Here is a 15,098-nt window from a genome sequence, read left to right as displayed (position 1 = left end):
TTTAACGATTTTGCTAGCATGTGCTAGATTAATTGTAGCTAGGGTCTGGATATCTAAAGAACCCCCTAAGGTTGCAGATTGGCTATCATTGGTTTATGAAATTAGAACTATGGAGTTTTCTTTAGCTAAGCTTAGAGGTCCAAAAGCTCTCTTGAGAAAAGAAAAGATATGGAAGAACTTCTTTGAAGGCCAAGAAATGTGATTAGGCCTAGTCTGGTCTTTCTGCTTTAGTAGTTTATTACTTTAATAGTAGAGCCAATGTGAAGTTTGATTTACAGATTATTCTATATTGTTTCCATTCCTCAATTTTATTTGCTGTTTATATTAATTTTATTTGTATGTTAAGCATGGAATTGAATTGTAATGAACCTTGTCACTTCTTGCAAACAATAAAAATGTTTAAAAAAAAAAAAAAATCAAAAAAATAAAAACAAAAAAAATAAAAAAAATAAAATGTAACGTACTGAATGAGTGTGTAAGTCAATGTCTATGAATTACTTCCTTAAATAGGTGCTCTGTGCAAGCCTCACTAAGTAGATTTCTTATCAAGGGTGTCCCTCCCATGTCAAAAGAGCTACATTTGCTGCTTGTATTGACAATCTGTCTCCCTCTGCCTCCGGCCCCCAGGAATCTACCAAGGGTTTCCATACCATAGAACTAGTCCTCCCTCTATCTGAAAAGACACCCCTTGATAAGACAGTGAGAGAGCTCCCTATTTATCACATTAAGGGGGATATTTGCTAAGGATTGCGCAGGCGCTTATGTGGCACTGCTCACTTTTTCACATCCAGCAGGCATATAATGGTAAGTAAATTGGCACAATGCTTTGTGTCACTGTGCACCACGAGAGTGCCTGTGCAGATCCGTAGTATAGAACCCATTATGTCTGTTTGTTTGAAGATTTTAATTGTGTTCAGGCGTGGGCCAAAGTAAAGGCTAAAGATCTACAGGGATGAACATCTTGATGGCCTGTGGTACCCTGAACCGTCTGCTTATTGTCAGTGGGAGGTAGACCGCTGTGATGACTGAACAGGGTGGAGATGGGAGATTTTAGAACTGCGTCTTAGTGCTGGAAAACGTCCTAGGAGGGGAACTGAATGAGTCTTTGCAGTAGCTCAACTTGCAGAAGACTAGTGCTCATTAAAAGGGCCTTGACAGAGTAGAATGGGAGGTGCAGCGGAATCTGCAGGTGGCAGTGGTCTGGGGTGACTTTTGCGATGGTAATTCAGGAAAGCCTCAAGTACTCTCTAAAATAAACCCTAAAATTTGCCAATGGGCAAGTAAAAGCAGAGCCTGCTGAGGAAGCGAATGAGGAACCACTGTTGAGAGCAGTGGATGAGGGAAAGCAGGTGATCTAGTAGACGGCGGGGTTATGCATTTTACAGCCTGAGGAAGAAGGTCTCAGAACAGACAGAAGTGAGTCTGTACCAAGGGAGCGATTGAGAAGATGGGCATATTAAGAGAAAGAGGTGGTAGAAGCAGAACATTTAGATGATTCTGTCAGAGAGGATCTATATAGGAAGAAGAAAGAGCTACAGACAAAGTGTAGTGCTGCAGATCCGAGTACAGCCAAAGTTAAATCACTGAGAAGCTCTCAGTTGATCAATAAGAGAATCTAGCACAGCATAACCATTCCTTCCTCCAGATGAGAATGAACTAAAGAGATTTTGTAAAGCTGTGCTATGTTTTGTCTTATATATGGTGCCCATTCACCAATCACTTTTAATCTCTGAGCTTTTGCTGCAGTGCAGGGTCTACAGCTATGACTTTACTTGAAAAGTAATCAAATACAAAAAGAGGAGGGTCCCTACTACAGGATAGGGAAAGGGTAAATACAATTCAGAAAGACAACCAGAAACCGGAAGTGCTTTCGTTGGATGCAGGGAGGCCGCACGGTATCTATCAGGCCTGTCATGGTATTCTAGAACTGGCAATAAGACAAATCGCCTGCAGTGTGAAAACCAGTATTGGGGGCACCTGCAATTTTGGGTCTGTATCCATTCACAACTCACTCCTTGGCTTGAATAGGATCCACGACAGGCCAATTTTAATGGGTAAAGTTAATGGTTATAGAAAAAGAATTTACATATTTTGAGAAAACTAGACGGTGGCTCCAACGAACACTGCCTTTATCCATTGGGCATTAACCGCATCGCTGCTGCGGCGATTTTTGCGCTGTGCGGCTTTTTTTAAAAAGCCGCGTTACATGACGAGCTCAGCTCGTCATCAGCACACGTTACCCGTGGCTGATGACGAGCTGAGCTCGTCATCAGCATCGAAAGGGTTAACTTAGCGGTTTTAAAGTTTGAGACATCATCAAGATCTCTTGCTTCTGTTTTTAAAGGCCTACTGATAAGGAAGAAAAACAACATTCCTTACACTAGAGAAAACTGTCCTGAAGAAGGTGAACATCTGTCCACTCATTGAAACGCCACGTCGACTTTGTTTTCTACAAATGTTATGATGAAATGTTTTTATGTGTAATAATTGTTTTTAAACTTGTGATTGTATGAATTAATAGAATAAATATTAATGAGATCATCTGACTTTTTATGAGTTTTGTTGGTGTTTAACTGACGTAATGTAAACATTTTTACTTTTTAAAAAATACTTTGTAATCCCTTATATTGTATTTTTCGTGACATGGTTGAGGGGTTTGATCTTCAAATGTGGTGCTTATATTAGTCTTGAAAGAGCTGTGCCTTGTAGTAGGGACACCTTTGGTTTTTCTGAACTTTACTTGAAAAGTGACTGTGACACATAGCACACTGATACCTTGTCTGGCATCTAAGCGCTGTAGATCTGCTTCCGGGCAGGTGTGACTTGAGCACCTATTTAAGTATGGTCATGTTATTACAGGCCTGGAATTCTTGAAAGTAAAAGTGGGGTTTCATTTTTGAGGGCAATGTCAATTCTGAGGTGCAGATGTAATTACAGAATGACTCCACAAACACCCACAGGTGGTATGTGGAGTACTCCTTCTTACTAGGTAGTCTGGGTTGACGCAAGACTCCATCCAGGGGTAAGGTGGGCTATGTTAAAGGTTACTCAAGCATTAGTAGGAAGGCAATGCTGCTCTTTTTTAGCCTTGCTTGCATGTTTTCTTTTACCGAGACGATGGACCAGTCTGATTGTAGGGTTTTGGACCATCTGAAGCCTATTAAGCAGAACACTATATCAAACACTGGCATAACAAAGGCTGGAATTCATTGCTGCTCTTACTGCAATTGCTTCATGGTGGAGTACCGGAGAAACTTCTTTAGGGACAATAGCTGGAATAAGCAGTGTGGTACCGCAGCACTGAGTTAGGTCTCTTTGGGAAGCGGAGGATCTGCTGATCCCCCTGACTGAGAGTGCTTGTGAAGTGAGTTATGAGAGATGCATTGGGTTTCTCCATGATGGTTCCTGTATGTGTGTGGTTAATCTTCGACCAAGCTTGTGTTGGGGTGCTGTAACTTGTGGATTGTCTCTGAGGGTGCTTTGCAGTGAGGCTCCACTGTACCCAAACTAGCTTTGTCTGTGTTCTCTGCAGGGGTTGGGGTCTTGGTGGTCCTTGTTATGAACAGTAGGAGTCTTGCATTTCATAGTATCTTAGTGTATGTGTTTTAGAGCAGTCGGTGTGTGGTATTTGAGATTGAGCTGCTCTACGCTGAGGTGTTCCGCATCTGGCCTAGCACCACGTGGGCCTTAAACATGGAACTGTCTGTCTTATCTAACCTTGCTTGGTTGCTTTACATGATCTGTTAACGTGCTTTGTTTGGTACTGCACTGGTTATTAGGTTAATTAATGCCTATTTTTATTTCTTTGCAGATATCTAAATTCCATAATGAGATGTGTACTGGCAGCCATTGGTGCTCACATAGAGCCAACCACATTTAGCATCCAGCTTGGCTGATGTGGTAATAGGTGGTTGGCGCCATGGACAGCCCACCAAAGCTAACTGGGGAAACCCTGATTGTCCATCACATTCCCCTGGTGCACTGCCAAGTCCCAGACAGGAAATGCTGCAGCACCAGCAAGAGAACCAACCCCTTCTGCCAGCGTGACTTGGGGATTACCCGGACCACCTCTCTCCCAGAGCGTCACCTCTCGCAGACAGACTCACTCTTGTACAGCAGCCTCGTGCAGGCCCTTGACCCATGCTCTGGGCCCTCAGACGATGAAATCAACCAAGCAAGAGACTGTAAAGTTCTGGTGGCTAACCGGCGACACAACCCCTTCCTCCTCGGTGAAAACGAAGATGAAGGGGACAGCAACGAAGGTGTTGGCCAAGCGTCATTTCACCTTCACAACGCCAAGGTGGGCAGGTCGTCATTGCAGGCAAATGACCTCAACTTGCCAGCCTTCCATCTCCATGAGTCCAGCAGTCTTGTTAAACCCTGGAACATGCCAAGCAGGTCTGGAGTGGTTGATGGCCAGGATGCCAACTTCTTGGCGGATGGCCTTCTAAAGAGGAATAACATTAACCAGGGCCATATCCCTCATGACCCAATGGAGATGGATGAGTACAGCTGCCACCATGATGGATCCTCCATCTTCTCACTCGATTGTGGTGACCAGGATTGGAACAACAGCTCGGACGAGTCAATGCGGAACCAGGAGATTATGCACAGTAGGACATGCAGCTGTTCCAGCTCTGAACTCCAACACTGCAGGTGCTACAGTGCATCAAGCCAGTCAGAAATAATAGACCAGCAGATGGGCTACATCAGCGATTCTTCCTGCAATAGCTCAGACGGTGTACTGGTGAACTTCAGCGCACTTTACAATAAAATGAACGGACACACCAGGTCAAACATGAATTCTGGCAACCTTTCCTGCGACTCGTCCTTCTGTAGCCATTCAGACACTGGGGCTTTTTATTTGGATCTGCACTCTTCGCCTACTGAATCCAAAATGTCAAGTGACTCGCACCACCCAGAAGGTTCAGGCAATGCTTGCAGATGCTACCGTCCATCGTCGCCTTTGTTTGATGCCAACTGCAACTCGTACCACCTTCAGTGCGATGCCGTGCCATGCTCCTCTGAAAGCTCGGATGTCACATCTTGCTTGCAAAGCCAAGCTCGCTTGGTGGTGGCCACACAGAACTATTACAAATTAGTAACATGCGACCTATCTTCTCAGTCGTCTCCCAGCCCCGCAGGTTCCTCCATCACCAGTTGCTCTGAGGATCACACCAAAGGAAGCCCCATTCAGCCAACTGAGTACTACCTGTTCAGGAGGCCAGAAATGAACCAGAAAAATAATACTGAGTATTCCAGAGAAAGGTCCCAAGAAGGACAAACGGAGAACGCAATTGAGGGTCAGGTCTATGTCAACGTTTCACCCCCTAATTCAGGTACTGGGAGGCAGCGATCTCGAAGCTATGACCGCAGTCTGGACAGGAGCCCCCCAGTCAGACTGGCATCGCTAGAGCGCATGATGAGTTGCCCAGTTAAGTTGAGCGATAGCCAAGCTGTGCCCACTCACAGCACTACAACTAGACGAGTGACTTCATTTGCTGAACTTGCCAAAAGCAGAAAAAAGACTAGCTTTAGCCCTCCACTCAGAATGAGCGGAGATTCCTCTCTGGAGTTTTCCCCCATCCCAGAATTTCAGAGGGACCATCCTGTCTTTGCTGATGATGGTGAACACCACAGCCGGAGTCTCCCCACCATGCCTTTCATCCATTGCCTGGACCGCAGCTGTGAGGAATGGGATGGAAATGGGAGCTTTGGGGAACGCCGACGGACTGGGTCCAGCAATGGGTCAGGATCCAGCGATGACTCTAACCCTGGTATTGGTGGAACTGATCATATCTTTCATCTTGAGATGCTGGATTCGGGGAGCTCAGGCCTGGGCCATATACACCGAGATGTCAGAGCGAAAGCAGATGGTAAGGAGAGAGCACTGAGTAAGTCTCAAAGCATTCATTCTTATGCTTTAGGGTTAGCAAGGTGTTGTAGTAGTAGAGCTAATTATGAAGCTTCTATGAAGTGTTACTTGTATAGTGCAGATCTAGCTCGATTCTATGGAGTGCTGAGGTGGACCTGACGGTGAGTGTCACGTGGGTTCACCCTAGCATGTAACATGCATTGCACTTCAGAAAAGAAATCTTCACAAGCCAATCCAAATGGATGAGCGTCAAACAGCTGAGGTGCACATTTGAACTGGCAAGTGCAAAATGTATCCTGGGAAACACCTGCGAGTAGGAAGTAGAAGTATCATGAACGTCAATTCACCAAACTAACAAATGTAATTATAGTGAAATCCAATAAGGAAGGAAGTGGCTCTGACGTGCAGAAGCAGGTCATTCCAGGCTTTAGGAGTGAGGTGGGAGAAGGCACGACCTCTGGGTCTGGAGCTATATATACACGGGGGGCCCGATTCACAGAACGAACTTAAGACAAAACCCTAAACTTACTACCATTTTGGTATTCACAGAAGGCACTTACTCATTTTGGTATTCACAGAAGTTAGGAGTCCTAACTTTACTACTCCTAAACTGAGAAAAATCCTAACTTTCAGACTTTCGGTATTCACAGAAGGCATTTAGGAGTCCTAAAGTTAGGACTCCTAACTTTATTACTCCTAAACTGAGAAAAATCCTAACTTTAAGACTTTCGGTATTCACAGAAGGCATTTAGGACTTCTAAAGTTAGGACTCCTAACTTCTGTGAATACCGAAATGAGTATGTTCCTTCTGTGAATACCAAAATGAGTAAGTGCCTTCTGTGAATACCAAAATGGTAGTAAGTTTAGGATTTTGTCTTAAGTTAGTTCTGTAAATCGGACCCCTAGTATGTGCGGGTAGGAGTCCAGCTTAGCGGCGGTGTCCGGTATGTTTGTGGAAGTTTATGTTGTTGTTGATGTATGTGGGGGCCAATGCTGTGCAAGGCTTCGTATGTGTGCATGAGGAGTGTGAAGAGTGATGGTTAGTGGATTGGGGGCCATTAGAGGGTTTTTTTAGGTTTTAGCAGGTAACGTGAGCGGAGGTAGGAGACTGAAGATAGTTTAGCTGCTGAGTTTTTATGGTCTGGAGTCTTCTAGTCAGCAGAGCGTGGATTCTAGCCCAGAGTAGGTTGCCATGGTCCACCTTTCAGGTGATGACAGCTTGTGTGCCAGTTCTACCAGTGTTGGTGGGAGCCATTTGAAGATCTTCTCGAGCATCATGAGTGTGTGGAAGCAGGAGACGGAGATTGCATTCACTCGGCTGCTCATGGTGAGTTGGTTGTAGATTAATATTCTGAGGTTCTTTACAGGAGTTGCTGGGAGGGGTGTAGGTCCGAGTTCAGCAGGCCGCTAGGTAGAGTCCAGAGCGAGGTGACTTTACTGAATATTGCTACTGCATCAGCATCGTAGGAGACCAAGTGGTTCTCAAAACAGATCTCTTTGGGCACAGTGTTCGAGTTCCAAGCTAAAGTGTTAGCATATCAATGGCACCATGACACATGCACCACACTGTAGGCCCTGTTCTGCAGTTTGCGGGAGCACAAACACAGAAGACTGATACCAAGTGTTATCCTCTCATGAACAGCTGCTGATTGGCAGGCAATGCTGACTGTGTGAGAGCTTGCATCCTCCTGACAGCTCCGCATCCACTAGTTAATTCTTATAGCTGGCCTCCAGTTACAAGCATCAGCAGTTATCTGTACGGATTAGTTAGAAAAAGACACATATTACTTCCGGTCTCCACGTATAGTTGAATTGATTAATGCCTTTGAAGGAAGCCTATTACAAAGTGGTCCATTTGAACTATCCTGTGGCCGTACAGCCTCCCCACCCCACCCGTCCAACTTCTGAAATAAAGGTTTCTGATTTCCAGTAAACAAATTCTCCCCATATTTCTTTCTTGTAAATAAAAACACACAACATGGTAGAGCCTCCATTCGTAATTCAAATGCTAAATTCATTCAGTTGCAGTTGTTACCTTTAAACCCTTCACAATTCACCACTTTCCTGCTGAGGGTTGACATCATGGTAGTTGAGCACAAACCACAACAAATGCATTCCAGATCCAACACGAACAAGGGAATGGATTTAGGAATGAGAAAATATTTGCAATAGATTGACATCAAAAGTAATATGACAGCGATAACAAGAGAAATGGAGTTTAGATGTTGCACCACATTAATGTGGCATCTTGATGTTGCATTGGTGCTGCAGTAGTGGCTGTATGTCAGAATATCATTAGCAAAATATCCTCTACATAAATATTGTAACCTAAACAATGGGAAGCTCCTGCTCCATTCTTCCTCTGCTGAACAGAGCTCTGTGGTCCTCATGTGTATTTCTCCAGCACAGACGCTTTCTCTCATCCCCTCTCTTTATGCGCAGCAGCTACAGTCAGGCCCTGCAGGCTTGGGGGATATTTTGTATGGAACAACGGTTCAATGCTTAAGCTTTCAAGTACTGAACCTCTTTGTTCCTAGGTCAGTGTTCAACTTTCCTACAAGGTTCACAGCTGCTTTGAACATCCCTTTCTTACACAGAGAATAGAGTGCACTGGCACATTCTATGCCTGACAGAATCTCTACAAAGAGCCATGAAAGGCACGTGGGCTGAGCGGGCCTCATCTCACCATTATAAATCTGAAATAAACGCATTGCATACCCTTTGATGGCACAAACCGCAGATAGGACAAGTTGTATTTGAATTGAGTTTCTCTTCCCAACCCTACCTGCCTTTCATGGGCCTGCACCAGCTGCACAGCCCCACCTATCGTCTACAGGCACACTCTTGAGGTGGGACTGGCAATGTCTCACCCCTTCCTGGCTTTCAGAGGTGTGAATCTAACTCACAGGGGTTGTTGTCCAAACTGAACTGGTGAATGCTGTTTTCCAGCCCTCCAAGCCTCCTAGAGGCACAGGCCTGAGATGTCACTTCCTAGCCAGCCCTACTGAGTATGTCAAAAGGTCACTTGAAGGTTGTGAGTGTTTCTGACCCAGCCCTTTCGCCTTTCAGAGGCCCATGCCTAGCTTGTCATTGAAGCTACCTGCATTTCTAGGGCTCTCTGTCCTACCCTCCCAGCCCATTAGAGCGACAGTGACAACATGCAGCTGGCTGTAAATGACTCTACCTCCCTTATAGACCTCCTCTGCAGGGGCACTCACCAGACATGAGACTGGCTCTGCACATCCCTACCAGCCCCTTCACGGGAACATGCTTAACAAGTCAATCTAACATGTTATCCATGTTGTGTCCAAACCATTGTATGATAGGTTATGGTGTCCCAAACCTTCCAGTACCCTTGCCCTCCAACTGGATAGCGTGACCAGTTCACGGAGTCCCAATTCCAGCTTAACAGAGGCTCCCATGATCCTTCTCTTCCAGGGAAGAGGGAATGGAGCAGGGTAGACAAGCAGGGACGCAAATTGTTCCTAAAATCAAAGTTAATGCAGGAGGATTCTGATGATGGACAGTTTTCCATGTGAAGACACATGCCTGATATGTAACTGGCTCTCCCCAGCCCGCCCGCCCTTCCAGAGACATATATCTAACCTACTGCTGCATCAGCTCTGGCCCTGCCAGTCTGAAATATGACTGCTTGCTGCCAGCGGAGCCATCATTTCAGACTCAAGCCTAACATATGACTTAGCTCAGCTCTGATGACTTTGTCTCTGCCCAGCCTAACCTGCCTTTTTAGAATCACAAAACTAAAATGTGACACATTTTGCCAAGCCATACCAACAGTTCAAAGGTACAGGCCTGACAGATGATCTACTCAGTTGCAGCTGTAGCTACCTTTCGGATTCACAAGGCCCTGAGATGGGACTGATCCCACCCAGCCCTACGTACATTTGGTAGGAAATCATTTAAGATGTGAATGATTCAGCCCAGCCTCCTGGGCGTTCAGAGGAGTAACCCTACGATGTGACTGACTCAGCCACAACTCTGCCTGCCTGATTCGTCACAGCTTCATCTAACAGACTTCCAAAAGCACACATTTAACACGTAAATGTTGTGCTCAATTGATAAAAAAACAAAGATAACAAACAATGGCACAGCAACTAGGTCTCGCCTCTGAGACTTACTAACTTAGCCAGTGGCTTTTAGCGATACTGTCCGCCGTCGCAGTGCATTAAAAAAAAGTATGGTAAGTGTCATGCTTTGCACAATGGGGCGTGGTGAGTAAATGTGGGGAAGGGTCAAAGGTGTGGTTAAAAAAAAATATATATATATATGCTGTCACTTTTTTCGGTCTTTCACCTTCAGGTTTGTACATATAAAATAACATACTGCTCAAATGTTAAAACAATGGAAGTGAAGTTAATCTTTTGAGCACCCTCTATATTTGCAGTTTGACCTGTTGTGCACAATTATATTTCGTTCAGGCAAGCAAGCACCCTGGCGAGAAGGCTTGTTTAACTGTCTTCCCACCTTTGGTTTCACAGCACAGGAGATTCCCTGCCTTACCCTACAGTTTGCGCATTTCAGCTCTTGTAATTAACCGTCCCGGGACAGGTATCTTTTCACAGAAAGTAGGGGAAATGTATTCCTTAAATTATACACATATGGGCACGTTGTGCCCCTCCGATCCCTCCCACTTCGACCACTGGATACTGTATTGCATCCCTGATGTTGTTTAACATGGTTAAAGAGAAAATAAAGGTGCTATGATGCGATTGTCTCATTTTGTAGGCGAGCTCACGTGCCACGACATGTGTGTGTGCCTATAAAATGACACAGTAGCCTTTTTTCCATTTTATTTGTGGATGGTAATTAAAAAGAAAAGTTGTGCATGTTTTGTTTTCAAAAACGGGTAGGGAGAATCAACACAAAGGGTGCCAGTGGGGGAAGCAACACGGATGGCGGGGAAGCAACACGGATGGCGGGGCAGCAACACGGATGGCAGGGGGGAAATTGACGCACGCAGGTGTAAGAGTAACATGGAGTGCAGGGAGACAAAAGGACATGGGCAAAAGAAAACAACATGCAGCTGGGAGGAAGAAGCACATGGGTAAGAGAGAGCAACGTAAGGGAGATAGAGAGCAAAACAAGCACCGGTGCGAGGCAGCGAAGCACACAGGGAGGCAACTGGAAAACACATGAACTCTCATGGAATGCTTAAACAAAAGGAAAAAAAGTAGTTACCTAATAGTGAGCAATGGAAGAGTACAAGTAAAGAAGGTATGCTTAAGGAGAGGGGCATGCACAAGATGGACAACTCAAGCCATGGAATAATTATAACCAATGGTAAGCAATGGGCGGGCTCAGAACCCACTGTAAGATCTGGTAACCTGACAATAGGTCTTTTGCACCCAGACATCTACGCTACCTGACCTAAAAAGGAGCCCGCTGCTGGGAATGTCGAGGCTGCTGAGTTCAAAAACGGCCTAGATGTGATTCCACCTCACACCTCTTTTTCCTACCATCTGACACGTCCTGTCTCTTTACCTCACTCTATCAGGTTCTTTTTCATCGCTGCTTTTTCCCTCTGTCAATGTTTTCCTAACTTTGTCCCTTTTCTGACTTCCTCTCTCCATCTCTGGGCCAAAGTCTGATGTAAAAATAAGTCCCAGTCCCCAAAAAAGAATCCCGGTGCCTGCTAACTGCGAGCACCAGCACACATTAAGCACTGCATGTGATTGGCTCTGCCCAGACAAACTCGACTTTCAGAGGTAACATATGACTGACTCTGATCCAACCTTCTTGGCCTTGAGGTCGCCACAATCTCTCTTGCTTCAATGCACTAGCCTATTTCTGCCTAGCTACATCATCTAGAACAAAATTACACGGAAATAAAAGTTTAGTCACAAGAAGGGGCCAGAAGATTTGTGGGTCAATTTCTGTGTGCTTGTGTTGACAGGCTCAGTGCAGAATCACCTATCTGGGGCTGAGCTGTGAGTCGAAGGTGCAGAGTTTGTGTTTTCACCAGGGGCCAGATTACAGAAAATTGCATGGGTGCCATTTTTCACAACCGTTGTGAAAGCGCACCATTGCAGATGCTGTTGCAATAGTGCATCAACATTTTCACCTCCTGCAAACCATTCCATTTGTATCCTCAGTTGGCAGCGACGTTTAAAGGCATGGGCAAAGTGGGCCCTGGCCCAGGTCCCCAGCCTTTCAGGGGGCCCCTGATAGAGCCAGCTCTGTTCTGCAGGGGAGGCTCGTCCTAATGACCTTGAATAATTCTTTAAACAGATTGTCTTAAATACAGTTTTCCTTTAATTTATTTTTAATGTGGGTGTTGGTCTCGCAGTGAATTACAGACATTTTGCAGAGAAATGTTGTGTTTATGTTGAATGCAACATCCCTAAAAAACGTTTCTTTTAGATCAGAACCAGACCTGACATATAAGAAATGGGAGGGTGTCTCATGGTGTAGTCATATTAGTGAGATGCAGCTGTGTTATAATATTGAAAACACACATCACTATCCCTGAATATTAGATGTAAACACATTTAGAATTGATTAGTGTGCCTCTGCACTGAGTGACCTAGACCACGAGGGCATGGATAGGCGGAAATTGGATAATTCAAAGATTCTCTGAACAGGGGCCCCGAAATACCTTTTGCCCAGGGCCCCCAAAATCCTTAAGGTGTCACTGTTAGTTGGTCCAAATGTGGCACGTGTTAGTGCAAAATCGGACATGCACCAGGGCTGTGTATGTAATCCCTTCTCTGGCCTCAAAGGTCCCTTTTCATCAGCATGCTGCAAAGATTCAGGGTGACCTTTCTCCACAAGGTATGAAATACAGTTTGACCTTTTGGCTAGAACAAGTCCCCTCTTATGAGACTGGTTCTGATCCAGCAAAGCGCGCCAACCTTGATCTGCCGAAATAACTTTAATATAATCCTGTATTTATTATTTATGGCCCATACTGAACTACAAAGACAATCGGAGCACTCAACGTGGAGCTATTTCTCCTAATAGGACAATCACGCATAGAAGAGTTTGAGGGTGGGAGTCGAGGCCAGAGCCCAGGGGGCAGGATGTGACGTGGAGGGGAGCAGGCTCCTGGAGTTAGGGCAGAAAGAAGCACAATTTACTTGAAAGTCTAGTGTGTGCAACCCAATCTCAAGGAGATGCAGTGCTGTTCTCAGGATCTCAAGCGGTTTATATCAAGTGCCCAGCAGGGTCAAGCTCTCTGACCTCTGGGTTCAAAGGTCATGACGAGAAAGGCACCAGATGACTTATGATGTTATAAACATCTTTATAAGGCAGCAGGCCTCGTCCTGCCTCATTATTTCACACAGAAACGAATACCTGGGAACTCGGCCATGAAGTTTCCTCACACAGCAGACGCTGGCACAGAGATACAGCCTAATGTCATGAGCGAAAAGCAAGCCTGGGGTGCAGGGCGGCGTGCGGCGCTGAGCAGATGGCGCTGCTGCTATGGACCGTCTTAGTGGTAAGTTCTTCACTAATGACATCCCTTCCTGGTCCTCCCGCTTCTTCAATTCCTTCAAGGTCTCCTCCTCCTCTTCTTTCCTGCATGGGAAGCGGTTAAAAATTTCTCCCTCCGCTTGCTTAAATGGCTTTCTCACCATTACACTTTACAATGGCACTGTCATGATCCAAGCTTCTGACTCCTGTCTCTCTCTTTGACCACATCTTCCACTCCCTTCGTCCCACCCCTGTGACTACTATCTCTCTAGATTCTTCCTCTTCTTCTTCCTCTAGCTTGTCTACTTTCTCCCCCCTTGACCTCCACACCTTCCTTCAGACCGCTCACCCGGGAGTCAGAGGTCGACCCCTTATCCCTTCCTTCTCTCGATCCCTCCCCTCCCATTCTGCCACCTTCCCAACCGGACCTCCCCCTATCTCATTTGCTTTGCACCCCACTTCACCTCCTCTACATCCTGCATCTCCCCACAATTCCACTGCCTTCTCGCGCCCCCTAACTCCCCTATTCATTCCCATTTCCCCCTATTTAATCCACCTTTCTTACAATCTGAACTGACGATCAACCCGCCTTACCCTCCTCCCTCCCTACCCTTTTCTCCTCACCCCTTTCCGCTCTTTCCCTTTACTTGTACCCTCAATTCTGTTCTTACATCTCCCAACTCTCTACAACCTTCACTCTCCCCTCCCATGCCTCACATCCCTACCTCTACTATTTGTAATTCCATCATCTTCCCTCCCACTGATCTTACGCCTCCCATCTCTCCAAAACTCACATTCCTCCCTATGCTTATCAACCCTGTTCCCCTCTTGGTAATTCCTCCCTCTTCCCTCCCTTTGACTGCACAGTCCTTCACTCCTCTCACAACTTTCATTTTGCTCACCCACCCCCCCCCTCTGCCTTTCATTACCCATGGTACCTGGCCTGCACCCTCTCTCTTCTCCCCACTCCTGTGGCCCCCTTTGACTACCCTCCCTCCCCTACCTGTTCAGCCCCTTCTCCTCTCATCTCACTGTATCCATAACCCCACTCCTCCCCCTCCTTCTCCAGCCATCCATTTCTACTTCTCAACTTTCTCCTCCTATGTATGATCTCTATTCTTCACCTCTGCTCAACTCCAGTAAAAATATCACAGTAACTCCATCCACTTCTTTCTATCACCTCTTCCCCCCCCTCAGACCCTTGCATCATATCTCTCTCCCCAGCCCCCCACAGCCCTCCTTCGCCTACTTCACTTCCTTCCCCACCTTCGATCCTCGCACCCCAACACTCTCCCCAGTCCCCCACTTCTTCCTGTCCTCCTTCGCCTAGGCCACTCTCTCCCTTAACCATGGAGCCACCCTTCACTCCGTGCTCAGCCCACCTCTCTCTGGAAACTAAACTTGATTCTCTCATCTCTTCCATTTCCCAGCTTGAAGCGTCCATTTCACTCTTATGTGCTAAGATATCCCCCTCTCCGAATAACATCCCGAGGAGTTCCTTGCTCCCGTGCCCCAAAAAAGCCAACCACAATCTGTCCTCCACAGACATCACCAACTTACTGGCTACCTACAAGACCATCAATGTCAATTCCCCTTCACTCGCATTTCCTAACAACTCTACTCAATTTGCCATTCAGACCATCTCTTCCATCAGAACTTACCAGCCTCCCCCTCAAGGGTCACCCTCATTCAAGAATCTAATCCCTATCCCCCTGATCAGTCCAGACACTCACATCACCAAAACAGTTTCGTCAGAGCTACACTGTATGCTCCATAACTGCAGATCTGG

General features: G+C 46.0%; 1 protein-coding gene across 7 annotated transcripts in view; it reads left to right on the top strand.

The window, feature by feature from the left end:
• The window catches only part of RUSC2 (RUN and SH3 domain containing 2), a 316,216-nt gene that overhangs the window by 152,651 nt on the left and 148,467 nt on the right, over nucleotides 1–15,098 (top strand). For 5 of the 7 annotated variants that reach the window (XM_086960231.1, XM_086960234.1, XM_086960235.1 and 2 more), the window contains exon 2: nucleotides 3,812–5,894. In XM_086960231.1, coding sequence (XP_086816357.1) covers nucleotides 3,920–5,894 — 1,975 coding nt within the window. In that variant the 5' untranslated portion in view covers nucleotides 3,812–3,919. The remainder of the gene's footprint in view (nucleotides 1–3,811; nucleotides 5,895–15,098) is intronic. The other 2 variants (XM_086960236.1, XM_086960232.1) reach the window with 1 other exon arrangement.

Source organism: Lissotriton vulgaris, chromosome 3_1 (assembly GCF_964263255.1).
Source record: "Lissotriton vulgaris chromosome 3_1, aLisVul1.2, whole genome shotgun sequence".
NCBI classification, from domain to species: domain Eukaryota; kingdom Metazoa; phylum Chordata; class Amphibia; order Caudata; family Salamandridae; genus Lissotriton; species Lissotriton vulgaris.
The sequence above is the reverse complement of the archived record's forward strand: the minus strand, read 5'-3'. Positions and strand labels throughout refer to the sequence as shown.